A 22,788-nucleotide genomic window follows, 5' to 3' on the forward strand; every position below is an offset into this window, starting at 1 on the left:
TTTATCCATTGCCTTGAAAACAGTGGAGGCATTCAGATGCATTTCTGATGTCTGGGAAACTAGGACGTTGCAATCATCCAAGGTCTGATTGAGGAGCATATCTATTTGGGTGATACCTGCCAAATGACGACTTATTTATTGTTCTAATGGAGTTTTCTGATCCCTTCCCCAGTCTGGTTAAATTTTCAGCTTTTCTCTTCCAGAAAGAAAATAACAAATGGAAGAAAGAGGGTGAAGCAAAGGAGACCAAAACTGCACCAGTTATCTTTGAAAAAGTTAAAGTGGTGAGTGTCTGTTTTACCTGTACCTTTAGCTCAAAATGAGGAGGGTGAGTGAGGATGGGCAAACTGCACCAAGTTGTTTTATTCCCTAAGTGGAAACGTGTGTCCTCAATGAAAGGAATATGCAATCTTGTGCAGAACCATTTTGGAAGCCCACTGTATATAGTTCAAGCAAAATCTGCAAATCTTTGGGGGGGGGGGTGGCCTAAAATGTAACCTCCCATTGGGAGCAGAATGGTAAGACCAGGAGAAAAGCTAGAGCTGACAGGTAGTTCTGGAAAATGCGGGTTTTGGCAGCACAGTTTGACGATCACGTCAGTGAAGAGTCAGGGAGCGGTATTTTGGAGAACGCCTACCTCCCCGTTCGCGGCCGTGGGGGTGGGGTGGGGGGTGGGGGATCAGTCTGAGCGCCTCATTGTGCACGTGCTCAACATCTAGATCGGCCTTTGTGCCGTTCTGCGCACGCGCCGATGTCAGCCGCCAACTGAACAGCTTTTTGTGAGAGGTACTTGACAGGGAGTGGCTTTCTTACATTGTTAAATGTACTTTGTGTTTCATTAATAAATATGATTTCAACCTTCATTCAGGCTGTGCTATATTTTGGGTTAGACTTGGGTGATTTTTGAGCGATGGTGAGGATATTTTTTTTGCTGGTTTGTCCCTAATCCCACTTTTCTTGTAGGCCCCATTATTTCTGTGACACAAGATTTTGCTGGAAGGTCACGGCGGCAGTTACCGTCAGAACTGCGTGTGTTGCAAAAAGGGAGCATTTCAGAGTTAACTTGACTCCCAGGAGTGTTTATAACAAATATCTCTGGTGCAATGAATTAATCTAGACTGATGACAATTGCTGGAAATAATTGGAGCAAATGTGTGGTCCCCAGTCACTGCACTGATTCCCCTTGCTGTAGAGCTATTTATTTGGCATAAAATGAGAAAGTTCTGGAAACACATCATTCTGGCAGTATTTGCAGTTAAAGAGGCAATTAATATTTCAAATTAATAACCTTCTGTCAGAACAAGTTAATTAGCCTTTGTTGTGTGTCTGTCAAGGTTGAAGTCCAGCTTCCCTAGTGGAGCAGTTCAGATTTTGCAGTTTTAAGCTTGCCTCGTGCGATTTATAATGAGCTGCTTTGAATTCTGTGTTTTCCCGATTAAAGCCACCAAAAAAGGATGAGCAGCAAGTGAAAACCAGTCCTTCAACACCTGCTGGCCCAGTGATTGATCTGCTGGGACTAGGTAAGAACAAATATCATTTTGGACTCCATGGTCTGTCCCTTTATGATTGCACATCAGCCATTACATAGCACAGTACAGGCCCTTGGGCCCTCAACGTTGTACTGACCTTTTATCTTACTCCAAGATCAAACTAACCTATATACCCTACAACTTACTGTCATCCATGTGCCTTTCTAAGAGTCACTTGAATGTCCCCAATGTATCTGACTCTACTACCACTGCTGGTAGTGCATTCCACACACCCACCACACTCTGTATAAGTAACCTACCATTTCTCCAAAATCTTCCTCCAATCACCTTAAAATAATGTCCCCTCATGATAGCCATTTCCACCCTGGGAAAAAGTCTCTGGTTATCCATTCCATCTATGCCCCTCATCATCTTGTACACCTCCTCTAGCTTATCTCTCCACACTTCAGGCTCACTGCCTTTATTCCTGATGAAGGGCTTTTGCCCAAAACGTTGATTTCGCTGCTCGTTGGATGCTGCCTGAACTGCTGTGCTCTTCCAGCACCACTAATCCAGTATTTGATTTTCAGCATCTGCAGTCATTGTTTTTGCCATCTTGTACACCTCTGTCAAGTTACTTCTCATCCTTCGCTCCAATGAGAAAAGCCCCCAACCTTTCTTCAAAAGACATGACCTCCAGTTCAGGCAGTATCCTGGTAAAGATTGCCTATGCCATCATCTTCATGTTCTCCATTGTACTTTTCCTTAGCAAGCTAATATTACATTCATGTGGTATTCCTCAGCCAAATACAGTGTCAGAGAAATTCTTTGCAGTTCTTTAAATCTCCAGATCAGAACTGAGCTTTGAGACCTTTATTTTATTTCCTTCACTGGACTCCTTGAAGCTCATTAGTGTCATGTAGTCTGAGTGTTCTGAAGAGAGGCTGGGATGGTGATGAACTTTTGATGAGGATGAATGGAGTGTTCATGTGTCAGAAAATGTGACAAGGCTTACTGCAAGTTCCATTCTGAAGATTCTTTTTTGTACCTTGTGTTTCACTTCTCCTATTCTGTTTTCATTGAGGGGTGGTATCCTAGTTACTTACACCCAGGTTGCTGTTATTTAGTGCCCTGACAAAGTAATCAGCTGCACCACACCCTGTTTGTTGTTTTCCTGAATACCCTCATTTTATTAGCCAACTCATGGTGTGATCAAACAACCTGCCTGTGTTTAAACAAGTCCTGTACAGGTGAGCAAATTGCACTTCATGGTAGAATTGGTTGCCACATGAGAGGTTAGAGCAATTGAACGCAGTGTTAATGACTGGCCTTTGCTTGATACTCATGCTAAAAAGCTTTATAGCGATTACATACTACAGTCTGGACTCCGACCTTTTTCTCTTTCCAGTTCTCTATAAGTCACACAAAGCTCTGTGTCTCTATTTTGCCCCACATTCATTCCCCATTTTCAATAAATTAATGCACAGTTCTTTTAAATAGAGTCACTTGACCTGTCACTATAAAAGCTTACACCATATTCCACTTTACTTTTTAAAAAAAACTACACAATCAGCATGTGATAAGAGAAATATTAGATCACCACCTACTTAGGTTGTAGTAAGTGCACTGGGAAACAAAAAGGAGGTTTTTCTTTTTATAGCACCTTTCACAAAACCAGAAATCTCAAAGCATCTGCTTTGAAATATTGTTGAAGTACATTCACCATTATAATGCCAGAATCACAGCAGGCCATTTGGTTCACAGTGTCCTCTAGGGAAGGAACATTTTCCATCACTTCATCTGGACTACATGTGACTCCAGATCCACAACAATATGGTTGACTCTTAAATCCCTCTGAAATGGCTAGCAAGTCAGTCAGTTCTATTGAACCAGCACAGACCAAGGAACTGGAATAGTAATGATACAGCCATGTCAACCCTGCAAAGTTTGCTAAAATTGGGGGGGGGGGGGAGGTGAGGTGAGCTAATGCTAAAATTGGGAGTTCTGTACCATTAACTAATCAAGAAGAAGCACAGGATATTACTTTACAGACAATATCCCAGACAACACCATCGCCATCCCTGGGTATGTCCCATTACCCAAACAGGACAGGTGCACCAGAGGTGGGGGGTACAATGGCATATTATCAGCAAACAATTGCCACAAACTGGCAGGCTTCAACATTGACCCTGGGCTCCATGAAGCCTCATGGCATCCAGTCAAACATGAGGAAGAAAATCTCCTAATTACCATCTATAACTGGCAAACCAGTACTCCTAACAGGGAGAGTAGAAACTCTGAGAAAATACTGAGTGACTGAGTCTTGGCTGCGGGACTTCTCTCTCTGCCACCAGGAGTGGCTCTGTAACACTGCTACTATCTGACATGGCCGAGTCTTAAAGAACACAGCTACTAGATTCGGCCCACGATAGATGGTAAGGAAACCAAAAAGAGAGAAAATCGAATGTCCACATCAATCTGTCTGTAACTCATGCGACTGACCATGACCGTATTGCTAGCAGTGACCACTGCACAGTCCCTGTGGAGACAAAGTCCCATTGTCATATTTAGGATACCTTCCATAGTGTTGTGTACCGCTACCACTGTGTCGAAGGGGATGGATTTTAAAACCGATTTAGCAACTCAAAGCTGAACATCCACAAGGAACTGTGGGACCTCAGCAGTGGCAGTCTTCTATTCAACCATAATCTGTAACCTATGTCTTGTGCCATGTAAATGATGGACAGGCTCTGGGGAGTCAGAGAGGTGAGTTACTCGCTGGAGTGTTCCTAGCATATGATCTGCTCTTGTTGCCATTGTTTGTGTGGCAAGTCCAGCTGCATTTCTGGTCAATGGAAACTCAGAACATTGACCCCCCCCCCCACGCACTATTAATGATGGTACACCACGGAATGTCACAAAGTAGTGTTTAGATTGTCTCTTATTGGTAGTGTTTATAGCCTGGCATTTGTGTGGTGCAAATATTACTTGCCACTTGTCAACCCAAGCCTGGATATTGTCCAGATCTTGTTGCATTTGAACTGACTGCTTCAACATCTGAGGCGTGACAAACAGTGGTGAATGTTGCAATTGTCAGTGAATGTCCCTACTCTGACCTTATGATGGAGGGAAGGTCATTGAAGCAGTTGAAGATGGTCGGGTCTAGGACACTGCCCTGATCTCTACAGGGGTAGATGGTTAGGCCTAGGACAATACTCTGCGGAACTCAACATGAATTATCTGTTACAATAGTGCAGGATATTGGCTTTGAGGAAGAAATTCAGCCATTTTCTAGTTGCAACAGGCTTGAAGGGCCAAATGGTCTAATCCTTCTATTTCCAATGTATGTTTGCCTTGCTCTGAGTTGATATTAAATGGTGTTTTATACAATGATCCCTCTGTTCCATGTTTCTATTTAATTCTAAGCACTCCTTTGTACTTTTACAGATTTTTTTCCATGGATTTTGTTGCATAAAATTTGCCCTGTGTAAAGATGTTTGACTGGAGAATGGCTGCTGTTCTGATCCTCAATGTTTTGTTCTCCAGATGCTCCTGCAGCAGCTCCTACCTCCAATGGCACCACGAGTGTGAACACAGCACCAGCTGGTGATCTGGACCTCTTTGGACCCATGGTGTCTAATCCATTGCCTGATTCCAGCCCTTTCCCACCCACAGTAAGTATTGAGATTTTGACAGCGCAGAACTGGGCACTAAATCCTAGTGTAAGGATATTTATTGAGTGAACTGCAAACTTAATTGCGAAGTTCCAATTTTGGGGTTCTAGGCCAAAGTAAGGGCTTGATTCGGTCTCAAGTGGAGACGTTTTACTCCTTCATTGAGCCTTCCAATGTGCTTAAAATTGATCCATATCCTACTGTGTCATTAATAGCTTGCAGTTCACAAGTAGGTGTCTGTGGGCATCTGAGTAAGGAGACAGCTGAAGGGCAGGGACCATACAGTGAATGAACTTCATTGACTCCAGTATCTGAAAGAGAGGAGAGTCCAGTCGGTGATTTGGGCGGATTCCTGTTTATATCAACGACAACCTTTAGCTCAAGGCTGTATTTACTGTGAATGTCGCCACTAGATGGCACAGTGTCAATACATTTGCTGATCCTATTGCAAAGTGGCAAATTTCTATTTTCACAGTTCAGGTTAATCCTACTGATTTGTTTCATCTGCAAGTTTGGATTTTACTAGTGAGATCATTTGGTGTTAAGTCATAAATACAGATGCTCATTATCTGTGGAGCTTTAGAACCAATTATTAAATTTGTCCTTCCGTAATTGTACTCCACTTTGCTCTAAAACAGTTTGTTTTCCAGCATGCTGTGTGTTCTGGGTAGTGTTGTCCTCCATTAACCAATTGAACCATTGATCAGATCCCAGTTCAATTCTGGAGATAAATTGGAAATGCGACACATGCCAGCATAATGAAAGTAAACAGAAGCAAATGTGCTCTGGGTATTGAGCAGGATACCTGGGACCCATGTGTAATGTTGTAGCTGCTGACTACTTTGGTAAACCTGAGGGTTTTTACAATGAAACATTGTCTTCCTTTTTTTTTATGTACACTTTGGCATGCGATAAAATAGTTATTACTTTGAGTTCTTTGATAGAAATTCAGGCCCATCTCTGACCTGTAAGCAGTACAAGTATAAAGGCACAAACTGCCAGCATGAAGTGCTTTTTCCTAGTTTACCAACAGCAGTATCCGAAGGAATAGTTTATTCCAGAACAAAGAACAACAACAACAAAGAAGTGCAGGAACAGGCCCTTCGGCCCTCCAAGTCTGTGCTGCTCATCATGACCCAATTAAACTAAAAAACAAACCTTCTGCCCTTATTTGGTCTGTATCCTTCTATTCCCTCCCTATTCATGTAACCATCCAGATGCCTCTTAAATGTTGCCAATGTACCTACTTCCACCACCTCTTCAGACAGTGCGATCCTGGCCCTTGCCACTCTACATGAAAGCCTTCCCTCTCCCATCTGCCTTAAACTTTTCCCCTCTCATTTTGAACCTGTGCTCTCTTGTAATTGAACCTTCCACCCTGGGAAATAGCCTCTGACAGTCCACCCTATCTAGGCCCCTCATAATTTTGGAGATCTCTTTCAGGTCTCCACTCAGCCACCGTCTTTCTAGTGAAAACAATCAAGTCGCTTTAACCTTTCCTCATAGCCAATGCCATCAAGACCAGGTAACATCCTGGTGAAGCTTCTCTGCACTGTCTCCAAAGCTTCCACGTCCTTCGGGTAGTGTGGCGAACAAAACTGCACACAATAATACAAATGCAGCCTAACAAATGCAGTTTTCTATAGCTGCAACATGGTTTGCCAACTCTTGTACTCAATGCCTCAGCCAATGAAGTCAGGCGTGCCATATACCTCCTTATTCTCCTTAGCCACTTGTGCTGCTGCTTCGGGAGCTGTGGATCTGCATGCCCAGATCTGTCTGCATGTCAGTGTTCCTAAGAGGTCTGCCATTTACAGTACAATTTGATACTCCAAAATACATTACTTCGCATTTGTCAGGATTAAACTCCACCTGATATTTGTTCCCAAGTCGCCAATCTATCCTATCGTATCTTTCCACAATCGTCCGCACTATCAGCAACTCCACTAATCTTTGTGTTATCTACAGACTGACTAATCAGATCACCCACATTTTCCTCCAGATCATTTATATATAGCAAGCAACACAGGACCTAAGACTGATCCATGTGGAACGCCACTAGTTACCTCTCTCCATTCTGAAAAACACCCTTCCACCACTACCCTCTGTCTTCTATGACCAAGCCAGTTTTGTATCTATCCAGCGAGCCCACCCCGAATCCCATGTGATTTTAGTTTTTGTACTAATCTGCCATGTGGAACTTCATCAATTGCCTTACTTAAAGTCTACATAAACTACATCTACAGCCCTTCCCTCATCAATTGTCCTTGTCACCTCTTCAAAGAATTCAATCGGAGCCCAGAACACTTCCACTGCTTCCTTGAGATGACCACATAATCCAACAAAAACAGAAATTGCTGGAAAAACTCAGTAAGTCTGGCAGCATCTGTGCCGTTTTTGAAGTAAGGATAGAAGCCATCTTAGTTGTGGCTCCCCCTGCCCCGGATCCAATGCAATAATCTGGATATGGGGATTGTTTACACTCGCTCTCATGGCCACTTACAAGGAGCTCCTGCAATATGTGGAACTCGAATCCAAGGCTGGAAAGAGTCCAAAGCCATTGTAAGTTCCCTGGTCCAGCACTAGTGTATTAGACAAAGAAGTCTGGTTCACACTGACAACAGTCAAAATTATTTTGGTTAATAATTGAGAGAAAAAAAACTTGTCAACTTTGCTGTAATTAAATGAATGAGATGAATCTATTAGATATGAAAACAAAATGATCAGGACGCCACGGTTGCTCAGTGGTTAGCACTGTTGCCTCGCAATGTTAGGGACCCGGATTCAATGCCAATCTCAGGCAACTGTCTGTGTCAAGCGTGCATGTTCTCCCTGTGTTCGTTTGTGCTTCCTCCGGGTGCTGTGGTTTCCCCTCTCGATCCAAGGATGTGCAGGTTAAATGAATTGGCCATGGGAAATGCAGTGTTACAGGGATAGGGTAGGTGGTGTAGGTCTGGGTGGGGTGCCTTTTGGAGGGTTGGTGCAGACTCAATGGGTTGAATGGCCTACTCTCACACTGTTGAGTTCTATGATCACAATGTTTTGCTAAATCACCATTGTTGCCCCACCATGATGATCTACTAAGCCCTTGTACTGCAGTGTCATAGTGCATGCCATCCAAGTGCTGCTCTCACTGTACACTGAATGCAGTGATGTCAGTGTTACACGCACACATGCTTCCTGTGGCCTGTTGGTGCCAGCCCAAGGCCTGTTTCTGCACTTGCACAGGTAGTCTCTTGCTGCGTACAGAGTAATCCCTCCATCATGTCAGTGATCTGTTTTTAGCTCCACTAGGGCTCTGTATGACAAGAATGCAGTGGCATACGTATTGTGAGCAAGACCGTGATGGTGTTGCATCCATTCTAGTGAATGTTTTTGCCTACAGAGCTAACATAGAGTTTGAATGTAAGTGATGTAATTCTGTCACAGACAGTAACTTCTAAAGAAAAACCTTCAATGGATGTGATTGAAACCTGTATTGTGGCACCATTGTTTAGCAGGTGTTGGCGTCCACTCCGCAGGAAGGAGCTGAAAATCTGAACCTCTTTGCTGAGCCCAGCGTGAAACAGGAGGATTCTGGAAAGAAGCAGCTTTCGAAGGATTCCATTCTGTCACTTTATGGGTCACAGACCCAAGTTCCACCTCAAGGTATAGCACTAAACCTCTGGCCTCCGTCTTTACTAGGATGGGACACAGAATCAAAAGATAAATGGGTATCATTTTGATCCACCACGCAGACCAGTTTGTTAAATTTGTGCGGTTCTGATGCAGAAACTGAGACCATTCCTGGAGATCCTTGGGATCGCCCTCTTAAGTCAGGAGAGATTAGGACTCAGTGGTTTGAGGATGGTTGTCTATTCATAGTAGTGAGCTGGGGTTGCTGAGGATCAGACGGGGGTAATCCCAGTTCCATCAGGCCCACAAATAATACACTATAAAGTCATCTTCCTGTGCTGGAAAAAGCTCCTGCCTGCCTTCCCATGCCGAGTTTTCCAATTCCCAATGCAATAATAGTTCCAATCAAATCTGGCTTTTAGTAGCACTTTGGAAGCTTGATGTCAATCTCATGATGTAAGTGTGGCACCTTTCCAAGATGGAGCACATGCACAGTTGAAATCTGAAGTCACTGATGGCAGGGAATGTATTTTCCAACGTAAAATCTTTAGTCCACTCCTGAACATTTTTTGGAAAGTATTAATGTCCACTTCTAGGTATCTTCTGCGCAACACAGAATTCTGTCTGTTCTTTAAGCAGTTATACCTCTTAAATGAGTTTTTAAAAAACTGTTTACTAGGTAAAGGTAAAAGCTAAAGTCCCCATAGTCCCAGAGAACCATAAGGCTGCTCTCTCAAGAGAGAGAGATGACTGGTGGTTTAACCTGAGGTTACCACATCTTAGGCGAAAGGAGAGGTTGGGAAGGTGGGACTTTCATGTTAACCTCCATTCTCACTGGCCCTGAGAGTTAGATAAAGTATCCTCCCTATTACGTTACCCTTATGGCCATTACCTTTAACAATGGCTCACAGCAAAGTATGGTGTCTCTAAATTAACTGAAAGAACGACTGCGAAATATCGGGTAGAAAGAAGTGAGCCCTTCCAGTGTAGTAGATTTGGTGTGCACTATTATCCCAGACAGGACACCCTTAAGAATGTAACAGGATAGTGAAAACAAAGGGTGCTTTAAACAGGCACTGTACAATCGCCTTTTATGATATTCCAGAATGTAATTGAGAAATCTATGATTTGGAAAATGTTAAAGTCTATTATAAAGATTGTGATAATAGAGCATTTAAAAATTTGCAATCTAATTGTGCCTGACAAATTTATCCCAAGTCTTTAAGGATGTAATAAGTAGGATAAATAAAGGGGAACCAATAGATGTAATATATTAGGATATCCAAAACGTGTTCAATAAGATACAGCACACTAAATAACTTAAGATGACAGCCCATGGTGGTGCAGTAGTGTATTAGCATGGGTAGGGGATTAGTTAGCTAATATGAGAGGACCCTGGGTAATCCAATGTGGAGGACGGGAAAGATTTTTGGCTGTAAGACCTGCTCCTTTTTTTTTGAGGTATTTTAGGTGTTGTAGGTGATTTCCTCAAATTCCAGGAGCAGCCATTACTGTTTTTTTTTTAAGTTTTTGCATTGTTTTAGAACTTTGGGAAGAAAATATCAAAACAATGGCACTTTAAAAAGGAGGAAGAGAGACCAAGGCAGAGATCACATGGACAGAGAAAGACCCCGACGCTGCTGTTTGACACAGCAGTGAATCTGCACAGCTACTGCCTTCGTTCTTTCAGTTCAAGTATCTCTGGACATTGAAATGTGTCTAAGAAAAATTTAACTAACAGCAAAATTAACAGCTGAACTTGGAGAAATCTGTGTGGGAGAGCTCACAGTCTGAGAGAAGTGTAGAGTTTTAAAATCTAACCTTGCTGTGAATCTACAATGGTGAATAGAGTGGGTTCTTTTTTAATTATGTGCTTCATTGAGATTTGTCTCTTGATTAAATTTTAAAAATATAAATTATAGGTGCTAAGTCAGTCTGGAGCATTATTATTTAGAGCAGTAAGACAGTGCTATTTTCTGGGTCTGTCGATTGTTAAAGAGCAAAGATGGCCTTTAGTAGAGTGATGTGCCCTTCCTGTTGGATGTGGGAGATTAAGGTGAGTTTCCATGTTACTGTTGATCTTGTCTGCAGGAAGTGCCTTTGGTTGCGAATCCTATCAGATTACATGGATCGCAAGGAGCGGTAGTTAGAGTCAACAAGGAGTTTACAGGAGCTAGGGGGAAATGATGAATGACAGTTATAGACACAGTCAGGTTGACCTGGGTTACCTCCCAGGGAGGAAGGCAGGTAGTGCAGGAGTCTGCTGTGGCTGTCCCCATTGCAAACAAGTATGCTGTTTTGGAAATTGTAGGGTGTGATGGACTCTCAGGGGAATGTATCACAAACGGCCAAGTTTCTGCTACCAAGAATGGCTGTAATGTAGAGGGATACATCTGGTTCCAAGTGATCGATTGTGACAGGGGACTGTCTAGTCAGAGGCAGAGACGGACGTTTTTGCAGCCGCTAACGAGAAATCAGAATGCCTCCTTGGTGCCAGGATCAAGGATATCTCAGAGAGGGTGCAGAATGTTCTCCAAGGGGAGGGGGACCAGCAGGATGTCATCATGCACATTGTAACTAACGACATAGGAAGGGAAATGGATGAGATTCTGAAGGGAGAATATAGGAAGTTAGACGGGAATTTAAAAAGGAGGTCCTTTAGGATAGTAATATCTGTACTGCTCCTGGTGCTATGAGCTATTGAGGGTAGAAATAGGATGCTGGAGCATGAGGAATGCATGGCTGAGGAGCTGGTGCAGGGGAGAAGGGTTGACATTTTTGGATAATTACAATCTCTTTGGGGTAGAGGTGTCCTGTATAAGAAAGACTGATTGCACCTGAATTGGAAGGAGACTATAATACTGGCAGGAAGATTTGCTAGAGTTGCTCGGGAGAATTTAAACTAGTAAGGTGGGGGGAGGAGGTTGGGACCCAGGGAGATAGAGATCAGTATGAGACTGGTACACGTGAGAAAAGGAGCAAGTCAAACAGTCAAGGCAGGCAGGAACAAAGCAGAGAACGAGGTAGGACTGATAATTGAACTGCATTTATTTCAATGCAAGAGGCCAAACAGGAAAGGCAGGTGAACACAGCGCATGGTTAGGAATATGGGATTGGGATATCATAGCATTTACAGAAACATGGCTCAGGGATGGACACGACTGGCAGCTTAATGTTCCAGGATTCAAATGATATAGGAAGGACAGAAAGGGGGGGGGGGGGGAAGGGAGGAGGGGTGTGGCATTTTTGATAAGAGATAACATTACAGCTGTACTTGGGGAGAATATTCCTGGAAATACATCCAGGGAAGTTATTTGGGTAGAAATAAGAAAGGGATTGATCATCTTATTGGGATTGTACTATACACCCCCAATAGTCATGGGGAAATTGAGAAACAAATTTGTAAGGAGATCTCAGTTATCTGTAACAATAATAGCATCATTGTTTACTGTAGAGAAGGACATGGAAGATATAGAATGTCGTGAAATAGATGGTGACATCTTGAAAAATGTCTGTATTACAAAGAAAGTGGTGCTGGATGTCTTAAAATATATAAAGGTGAATAAATACCCAGACCTGATTAGATATAGCCTAGAACTCTGTGGGAAGCTAGGGAAGTAATTGCTGGGCCCCTTGCTGAGATATTTGTATCATCGATATAGTCCCAGGTAAGGTGCTGGAAGACTTGGTAGTTGGCTAATGTGGTGCCACTGTTTAAGAAAGGTGGTAAGGAAAAGCCAGGGAACTTACAGACCAGTGAGCCTGATGTTGGTGGGCGGCAAGTTGTTGGAAGGAATCCTGACGGACAGGATGTACATGTATTTGGAAAGGCAAGGATTGATTAGAGATAGTCAACATGGCTTTGTGCATTGATTAAGTTTTTTGAAGAAATCCTTTTTGAAAAGGATTGATGAGGGCACAGCAGTGAGCGTGATCAATATAGACTTCAGGCATTCGACAAGGTTCCTCATGGTAGACTAGTTAGATTACATGGAATATAGGGAAAAGAAGCCACTTGCCTGGAGAACTGGCTCAAGGATAGAAGGCAGTGGGTGATGATGGAGTGTTGCCTTTCAGACTGGAGGTCTGTGACCAGTGGTGTGCCACAAGGATCGGTGCTGGGTCTGCTGCTTTCGTCATTTGTATTAATGATTTGGATGTGAACATAGGATGTATAGTTAGCAAGTTTGTAGATGACACCAAAATTGGAGGTATTGTGGACAGCGAAGAAGGTTACCTCAGAGTACCTCAGGATCTTGATCAGGTGGGCCAATGGGCTGAGGAGTGGCAGATGAAGTTTAATTTAGATAAATGTGAGGTGCTGCATTTTGGAAAGGCAAATCTTAGCAGGATTTATACACTTAATGGTAAGGTCATGGGGAGTGTTGCTGAACAAAGAGACCTTTGAGTGTATGTTCATAGTTCCTTAAAAGTAGAGTCGCAGATAGATTGGATAGTGAAGACGATGTTTGGTATGCTTGTTTTTATTAGTCAGTGAGTTGAATATGGGAATTGGGGGTCGTGCTGTAGCTGTACAGGACATTGGTTAGGCCACTTTTGAAATATTCTGTGCAGTTCTGGTCTTCGTCCTATCAGAAGGATGTTGTCAAACTTGATAGGGTTCAGAAAAGATTTTCAAGAATGTTGCCAGGGTTGGAGGATTTGAGCTACAGGGAGAGGCTGAATAGGTTGGGGCTGTTTTCCTTCGAGCGTTGGAGGCTGAGGAATGACCTTAGAAGTTTATGAAATGATTAAGGGCATGGATCGGGTAAATAGACGTGAATATTGTAAATAATTGTGGTCCCTGGGTTGGAAGAGTCCAGAACTAGAGGGCATAAATGTAGGTTGAGAGGGGAAAAAAGTAAAAGGTACTCACGTAGATGGTGGTGCGCGTATGTAATGAGCTGCCAGAAGTGGTGGAGGCTGGTACAATTGCAACTTAAACAAAACATCTGGATGGGTATATGAATAGGAAGGGTTTAGAGGGATATGGCAAATGGGATAAATTCTGGATGTATGCTTGCTCACTGAGTTCGAAGGTTCATTTTCAGACATTTCGTCACCATATTAAGTAATATGTTCAGTGATCCTCTGGACGAAGCACTGCTTGTGTTTCCTGCTTTCTATTTATGTGTCCCAAGGAAACCCAAACATATAAATAAAGCAGGAAACACAAGCATTGCTTCGGAGGCTCACTGAAGATGTTACCTAGTATGGTGACGAAACGTTTGAAAATGAACTTGCCAGCTCAGCAAGTAAACCCACATCCAGAACCACAACCTGAGCTACAAATCTTCTCAAAACTCGCTAGGACTAAATTCGTTTGGGATATCCGGCCAGCATGGGCGAGTTGGACTGAAGGATCTATTTCCCTGCTGTATATCTCTATGACTATTTTTGAGATAAAAGGGGACTTTTCAGGATGACAGCCTGTGGAGTGCCCCAGGGATCATGGCAGGGACCACAATTATTTACAATATTCATGTAACTTGGATGTAAAAAGTGAATGTACTATAGCCATGTTTGCAAATAAAACACAAATAGATGGCAAGGCAAGTGTTTAAGATGACAGAGTCTACAAGGGGATATAGACAGAAACAAGAACAGTACAGAAAGAGCAGGCCTTTTGGCCCACTAAGCCTGTGCTAACGCGTGATGTCTTTCTAAGCTAAAAATATTATACCTCCAAGCAGCCTGATTCCCTTTATTCTCTGCCTCTTCATGTATTTGTCAAGCTGTCTCTTCAGTTCTGCTATTGTATTCACTGCTGCTGCCACCTCTCTGGCAGCACATTGTGAGCACTTACCTACTCTCTGTGTAAAAGAACTTTGCCTCTCACATCTCCTTTACACTTACCCCTTTTTATCTTAAACCTATGTCTCCTAGTAATCGACATTTCTTGCCACGGAAAAAGCCTTTGACTACCCGTTCCCCTCAAACTTTTATAAACTCTTATCAGTCCACCCCCTCAACATTCAAGTTAAAACTATCCAAGTTTGCCCAATCTCACCTCATCACTAATACCCCCCAAACTAGGTGACACCCTGGTAAACAGTTTCTGTACCCTCTCCAGAGCCTCGACACCTTCTGGTGGTGTGGTGACCAGAACTGCACAGAATATTCCAAATGTGGCCAAACTAAAGTTCTATACAGCTGCAAAATAACTTGTCAATTTTGTACTCTATGCTCCAACCGACCTTGTTGACCATCTTATCCTCTTGTGTTGCCACTTTCAGGGAACTGCAGACCTGTACACCTTGATCTCTCTGTATGTTGATTCCATTTACTTATATACTTCCCTCTTGCATTAGATCTCCCCAAATACATCATCTTACATTTGTTCACATTAAACTCCATTTGTCATTTCTCCACCTAAGTATCCAGCCTGTCCATATCTTGCTCTTCTCCTCTAGCAATCCTTCTCGCTATTCACAATTTTTGTGTTGTCCACACGCTTACTAATCAGGTCACCTACATTCTCCTCCAAATAATTTTATACATATATATATACACACACATACAAGCAACAGTGGTGATCCCTGTGGAACAGTACTGTCACAGATCTGCAATCTGGAAAACACCCTTCTACCGTTAACACTGTCTTCTATGACTGAGCCAGTCCTGCACCCACCTTACCAGCTTACCATGGAATCCAAAGGATCCGAAAGAACAGGTTAAGTAAATGAGCAGTAACGTAGCAAATGGAATATAATGTCAGGAAATGTAAATTTTGGCAGGAAGAATATAAAAGCTGAATTCTATTTAAATGGGGAAAGGCTGTAGAAATCTGCAGTCCAGGGGGATTTTGCAGGACTAAGTATCACAAAAAAAGTAGCATATAAGATCAGGTAATAGGGAAAGCAAATGCAATCTTGGCCCTTACTTCAAAGGGAATGGAGTAAACCAATCGTGAAAGTTTTCTAAAACTATACAAGATGCTAGTCAGAACACAGCAAGAATACTGTGAACAGTTTTGGGTCCCTTTATTCCATTCAAAGATTTGTTGGCATTGGAAGTAGTCCAGCAAAAGTTTACTGGGTAGATTTGAGGTACGAAGGGATTTTCTTCTCGAGAGATGTAGAGGACGTTGGGCCTGTACTCATTGGAGTTTCAAAGAATGAGAGGTAGCCTTATTGAAACATACAAGATTCTTGGGGACCTAAGCAGGGTAGGTGTGGGATGGTTGTTTCCCCTTGCCTAGGACCAGAGGGCATATTCTTCAAAGAAGGGGTCACCCATTTAAGACCAAGATGAGAAGGAATGTCTTCTGAGTCTAATGAATCTCTGGAATTATTTATCACATAGGGTTGTCAAGGCTGAGATAGGTAGCTAGATTTCAAGGATTATAGAGAAACGGCAGGAAAGTGGAGTTGAGGATTATCGTCAGCCATGATCTTAGATGGTGGAGCAAATACGAAGGGCCAAATGGCCTATTTTTGCTGCTGTGTCTTATAGTCTAATGTTCTGTTTGATTTCACCCCCCATCTCAAGACATTAGTAAGTAAAATTAAAGCTCATGGTATCAGAGATAATGTATTGATGTGGATAGGGAACTGATTGGCAGACAGGAATCAGTGGGTTGAAATGCAAGAGTGTGGCAGTGACGAGTTGGGTACCACAGTGTTCAGTGCTGGGACCCCAGCTGTTCACAATATACATTAAAAATTGTGCTGGCTGAGTGGGCAGATACTTAGCAAATGCAATATAATATGGATTAGTGTGAGGTTATGCACTTTGGTAGCAAAAAACAGGCAGGCAGATTATTAACTGAATGGTGGCAGTTTAAGGAAAGGTGGTGTGCAACAAGATCTGGATGTCATGGTGGCACAGGTTGGCATGCAGGTGCAGTTGGCAATGAGGAAAGCTAATGGCATACTGGCCTTCATGGTCAGAAGACTTTGAGTATAGGAGTAGGGATGTCTTGCTGCAGTTGTACAAACTGCTTGGTGAGGCAACACCTCATGTTCAGTTTTGGTCTCCTAGCCTGAGGGAGTCCAGTGAAGGTTCACCAAATGGATTCCTGGGATAAAGGAGTGAGATATGAAGAAAGATTGGATTGACTGGGATTGTACTCTGGAATTTAGAAAAATGCAGGGGAGGGGCAACTCACAGAAACATATAAAATCCTGATGGCACTTGATCGGGAAGTTGCAGGGAGAATGTTGGGGAAGTCCAGAACCATGGGTCGCTGTCTAAAAATAAGGTGTAAGCCATTCAGGACTGAGATGAGGAAGAGTTTTTTCACTCAGTTGTGAACCTGTGGAATTCTCTACCACAGAAAGCTGTTGGGACCAGTTTGTTTGATATATTCAGGAGGGACCTGGATGTGATCCTTGTGGCTATAGGGATCAAGGAGTATGGAGAGAAAGTGGGATTTGAAATTGCATGATCAGCCATGATCATATTAAATGGTGGTGCAGGTTCAACGGGCCGAATGGCTGACTCCTGCACCTATTTTCTATTTTGCTTTCACCCAACAATGAGGCTGAAATTTCGCACCAGCCTTTCATCCTGTCTCCAGTTCTATGTATTTTCACTGATAATCTTCACAGAGTGCTTTGTTAATTTGAGCTGTGATAGCATTTAATGGTGTGATTGGCGCAGCCTCCTTAACATCTGTGCTGCATGATGTGCTGTGAGTTGCATTGTGACAGTTTGAGGCCATGTTGATTCAGTGTAGGATTCACGGTGTAAAGTTTTCGTTAGTGAGTCAGGTGGTGATTAGATACAACAGACTGCTTCAGAATTCTGTTCCTCCTTGATGCTAAAGGAGATTTATTTAAACTCACAAACGTACAACACAGTTGGCTTGGTTCTTTGAAAACGTGGGTGTGCTTAGTCTCACGTGCCTGCACTTTTCTGTTACCATATATGTTTTCTACTTCAAGTACTTGTCCAGATCCCTTTTAAAATTGTTTATGGATTCAGCTTCCACTATCTGTGCAGATCAAATGTTTTCGAAGCTAACAACTCTTGAGTGAAAATATGTCTCCTTACCTCCCCTCCATGTTCTTTTAAAGTCAGGGATCAAATTGACTGAAATTTTTGGATTATATATCATCTTCATTCACTGAATTGTTGGATCAGATTTTAGAGAGAGATCAGTTAATACACAACAAGTAAACTCAGAACTTGCAATTGGTTAAGGACTATACAGATCTAGACATGGATTGTTTGAACTTGCAAGTAAGTGATGTTCTGATCCCGACACTACAGACGCCAGAAGTGGTCCTCCTAAGGTTATGTATCGTACGAATAAACACTGTCATTTATAATGCACTGTCTTTCCATAATTTTCCTCCCACAGTACATGACACTCCTCTCAGAGAGCGCTAACTACCACATTTCTACCAATTTTGACATCCTATGTCACTCTGTCGCTCTAAATAACATCATTACTACTTTGCCAACTTTCTAAGTGTTTTTAATTTATCTTGGGGCATTAGTGTTACTGGCAAGTTTGACATTTATTGCCCTGGGCAGCTGGTGGTGGGCCTGTCCCTGAACTATAGCTGAAAACAGTTTGTTGCAGATTTCCAATTTGTTTCAGAGGGCACTCAAAGGTCAGCCACAAATAGGGCAGACTGGAGAGCAGGCTTCCATTCCTCAAGGGCTTCAATGAACCAGTTAAAATTTATAACAATCACAGTGACTTTTACGAAGGCTTTTATTTCAATTTAATTGAATTGAAGAGCTGAGGTGGGTTTTGAACTCCGATTCAGCTATTAAGGAATTTACACATGGTGAGCTATCTGATATCAACAGTTCCACTTGTTTTGTGATCTTACCTATTCACTATGTTTCAGTCAGTGCAGTTGCCTTGAGCCCAACTGTTCCTGACTGACATTCATGTGTGAACAGTCCCACTGCCAGGTTTGCTAAAGATAGCTTTCTTCCACTATCTTGTGTATTTATCAAAGCGCCATACCTTTGCAGCGCTATCAATTTGTAATCAATACAAGTTAGGAATGAATATGGCATTTGCGAGACTATGAAGGTTTTGTGGTTTGACACCATATGACCTATATGAGGCAACACCAAGTTATCATACCTGAAGCTGAGTCCTGGTTGAACCGTTTATCTGAAAACCTCGAGACCAACTGTTTTCTGGTTGTTGGATACAAGGCAGTAAACAGGTTTGTGCAGTTTTAACCACCGATTCTAACTTGGCAAATAGGTTTAAAGTCAAGGTCACAGTGTCTGCTGGTATTTCAGAGATATTTCCAGTTCTTCTGATTTCGTTGGGAAATCTTTGTCACTTTGCTTAATGAATCCATTAAATAATTCTTAATTTTTAATAATCCATTAAATATTAATTAATTTACTTCCAATTAAGTAATGGTTATTAGTTTCTGTAATGGCTGCACTTAACTATTATCGATCTCATTGTATGTATGAATGTATACATAACATTCCCAGTAGAGAGGAATCAGGCACAAAGCAATCTCCAAGTCACTTGCATTTACCAAAATACATTTCGGTCCACCATCAGTCTGTTGGAAATAACTGCTTAACCTGAACAAACCTAAAAGCAATGTTTATCTTTCCCCAGGGACCAGACTGACCTGTAGACTTGCTGAGTTTGGGCTCTTTGTGGTAAAAAAAAATCTTAGCTTTTAGATTTATTCGGGTTTATTTGGGCTGAGCGAAGTTGTTTTTCCAAAGGGCCAAAACTCAGGGTGTCTACAGATCCATTTGGGTCCATTTTTGAAAAGGTCTTCAGTTTTTAATCTCCTTGGTTTTCAGATCTGATCTGTACTGTCTTTCACATGATTTTGCATTTCTATTGTTTTCTATTTAATGTGATCTCTAGCATTTGCAGATTATTCTTCAACTACATTTCATGTTTTTCAAGAGTCTGGAGATGTCACTTAAATTTGCATATGCGTTCTTTGCAATCCTGCATAACAGAAGCTGGCACAATGAACCCATTTAAAAAGCAAAGAAATGACTGGTCTCTCTCTCTCTTTTTTTACAGGCACAATGTTCATGGCTTCTGCACAGGTGCCCTACGCTCCCTTATTGCCATCTGGTTACACCAATTTTCCACCTGTGGGTAGTGCAGTAACACCAGCTGGTGGCATGCTGAGTAATGTAGGGCAGTCAATGGGCATGATGGCCCCAGTGGCAATACCAGGAGGATATGTAGGTGGTGTACAAGCTCGAGTAATGGGCATGCCCAGTGGGGTAATGGCACAACAGGGAGCCTACATGGGTGGATTGGCCATGCCTCAGCCGGTATACGGGGTCCAACAGGCACAGCAGCTACAATGGAACATCACCCAGGTAAGCAGCATTCCTGCATGCAATTCAATGTCTTAGCACAGTATTCACACCATTCTCGGGTGTATAGTAACCTGGGTAAACCTGCTACAATAGGCCCCTCGGCATGTTGTTCAAGAGGGAATTGCAAGTCACAGTCAAATATCCCATCTGTAATCTATGCTGGGGATAGGTATGGATGGATATTGCTTGAAATTTTCTTTCTCTCTAACCTGTTTGTTTCAATGCATGCCACTTTAAAATGTTTTGGCCATGGACACATGGCATCATAATGTGAAGACCTCATGAACTGTCTGCATAGTACCTAGCAATTTCTCTGTGAATGTGTAGAGTTAGTGGACCATTTTCTAGCTCCAGTATGACAATGACTTGCTGGACCACTTCACAGAGCAGTAATGGGCCAACCACAATTGTGTGGGATATACTGATCAGATCAGATCAGATAAGGGTTGTAAATGTTCTTCCCTAAAGGACGTGATTAAATGGGTTGAGTTTTCATAACAATCCAACAACCTCATGCTCACGTCTACAGATCGATCCATTCAGTTTTGAACAGTGGACAAGAGAAGGGGGATCTGATTTGGAGTGTACATTGACAGGAGCAGGGAGAGCGACTGACTATTGTACAATAATCATTGTGTCCCACCTCCTCCTGGGTGGTTTCCAGCAAGGATCAAGTCATATTCAGCTCTTGGCAAAGGAACTAGGGGAAGATGAAATTTGTTTTTATGTATTGAGTTGTTATGATTCAGAATGAAGTCTTGAAAGGATAGCAGAAACCAATTCAATGGCAGCTTTATGCAGATTGGATAAATATTTGGATCATATATATAAATTTGCAGGTCTTTAGAAATTGAGCAGTAAAATGGGACTAATTGCTTTGTTCCTTCAAAAAGCCAGCAAGCATAATGGGCTGAATAGTACTGCACTGTTAGATTCTATGAGTGAGGAGGCAGAGCTGGCTGAGATTTGCACTTGTCATGATGCCAGTTAGTGGTACCTCTGGGCAAGTCAGGTCCCAGAATGAAACCAGGCTTGATGGATCATGTGCTTAATTTTTGTTGTTGATTACAGTGGTGGTCACTCACAGAAATTCACAAAAGGTTGCAGATGTTTAACTCAACAAGTTCATTACTCAAAAGAAATTATGTATAAAAGGCAATTTAGAAAGGTCATAACATAGACAGCAAAATAAAATTTGTTTGTTTCCCAGCTATGTACTTTTATAGATAAATGAAGTCTTAAATATCATTCCTAAGTTGACTCTTTAATTCCTTATTTAATTGAATCTTCTTGGATCGCCTGTTGAGACAACTGCTTTCCCAGCCTGCTGGCATTAATCTCTTTTCAGTTATCATGGACTGAACCCATTTACAGTTATGATAGCATAGGCACATTCAACATGAAGATTTGACAAATTAAAGCTCTCCTGCTAAGAGAAAGCTATTCATTGAACTGAGACTTGACTCCCTGTCAGGTGGAAGCTGTTTTCCTTTCTGAACTGAACTCCTGAATTGTAGTCAGAATTAAATTGGACTCTGATCTGTCAGAAACACAGGAGAATAAATGTTAACATGACAGTAGTCCAGCCAGGCACTTGACTGAGTTGCAAGCCTTCCTGGAAGTTACATTGTTAGTGTACTGTTCCAAATAACTTTCTGACCTCTGTTTAAAAAAAAAATTGTCTTCACAAAACTGAAACCATGTGCCTGCCTCTATGTTTAAGTTACAAATTCTGTGATGTTATATATTATTCATCTTCTATCATAATCTTCTGGTTGGAAAGATTATACGCTGAGTGCCACGTGCACCTCTGTAGAAATCCATTTGTGTCTTTCACTTAAAAAGGAATTTGTGTTCAGACCGACTTGAGGAAAGGGCGCTGCATCTCAAGCCCCCTCTGTGAGGATAACCACAAAGGTCAATGATTTATTCGAAATATGCAAAGTCCTCAGTTTATTGTTTGATTTAATGAGGTTAACAAAAAACATTTATCAGGTTCCTGCACTCAACAAGAACTAATGTTTATTACACAAATAAATTCTCACCACAGGTAAACAACTATGAACTATCAAAATATAACTCTACTAGTTGAAAGTCATCTGTTGACTGGCACTGATTCCCTTTTAAACCTGTACACAATTGGGCAACATCACAGCATTGACATTATGGGTGGAGGGGGAAAAAATCTGAGAAACACAGTTTAATAGCATCAGAGAGATGTTCATTTTGCTTCCCAAGACCTTGTGTTGTTTGATTTGCTTTCACCAGATGCTTTACAGGAGACCCAGGATAATTGGTACACTCATTACAAAGTCTCTTAGTTATAGGTTAAAGGCAGCAGTTTATGGGAACTGGTGGGAGAAAATAAACACCTTTCTTCAGACTTCAAATACTTTTACTGCAGAAAAATTGACAGAGACTGTTCTTCCCGAAGACTGGAGGCTTCTTGCCATTTATTGCCATGGAGGCAATTGAAGAGCTGTCCTCAAGCTGATCACTTCCTACATCTACTTCTGATCACATTTACACAAACCAATCAGCGACCTCTTGTCAGTTGAATTATGCTCTGTATCCACCCCTGTGCTGTTCTGTCTTATCTCACTTCCCCCATAGCTTGCAAAGCAGCAGTGTAAACACAACTCGCAATGTGTTCCAGTAATTTAATTTCAAAAGCACAGTAATTCTTTCCCAAATCCTTGGTTTTAAAACAGTCCACTCCAATTTCGGTCCACAATCCAATAAGA

The 22,788-nt window shown here is 42.1% G+C and overlaps 1 protein-coding gene across 2 annotated transcripts in view; it reads left to right on the forward strand.

Annotated features, from left to right (window-relative positions):
- The window catches only part of LOC140453690 (stromal membrane-associated protein 2-like), a 65,953-nt gene that overhangs the window by 38,326 nt on the left and 4,839 nt on the right, over window positions 1-22,788 (forward strand). The window contains exons 5-9 of one of the 2 annotated variants that reach the window (XM_072548625.1): window positions 204-284; window positions 1,442-1,520; window positions 5,016-5,143; window positions 8,641-8,791; window positions 19,737-20,044. In XM_072548625.1, the coding sequence (XP_072404726.1) occupies window positions 204-284; window positions 1,442-1,520; window positions 5,016-5,143; window positions 8,641-8,791; window positions 19,737-20,044 (747 nt within the window). The remainder of the gene's footprint in view (window positions 1-203; window positions 285-1,441; window positions 1,521-5,015; window positions 5,144-8,640; window positions 8,792-19,736; window positions 20,045-22,788) is intronic. The other variant, XM_072548626.1, reaches the window with a different exon arrangement.

Source organism: Chiloscyllium punctatum, chromosome 27 (genome assembly GCF_047496795.1).
Source record: "Chiloscyllium punctatum isolate Juve2018m chromosome 27, sChiPun1.3, whole genome shotgun sequence".
NCBI classification, from domain to species: domain Eukaryota; kingdom Metazoa; phylum Chordata; class Chondrichthyes; order Orectolobiformes; family Hemiscylliidae; genus Chiloscyllium; species Chiloscyllium punctatum.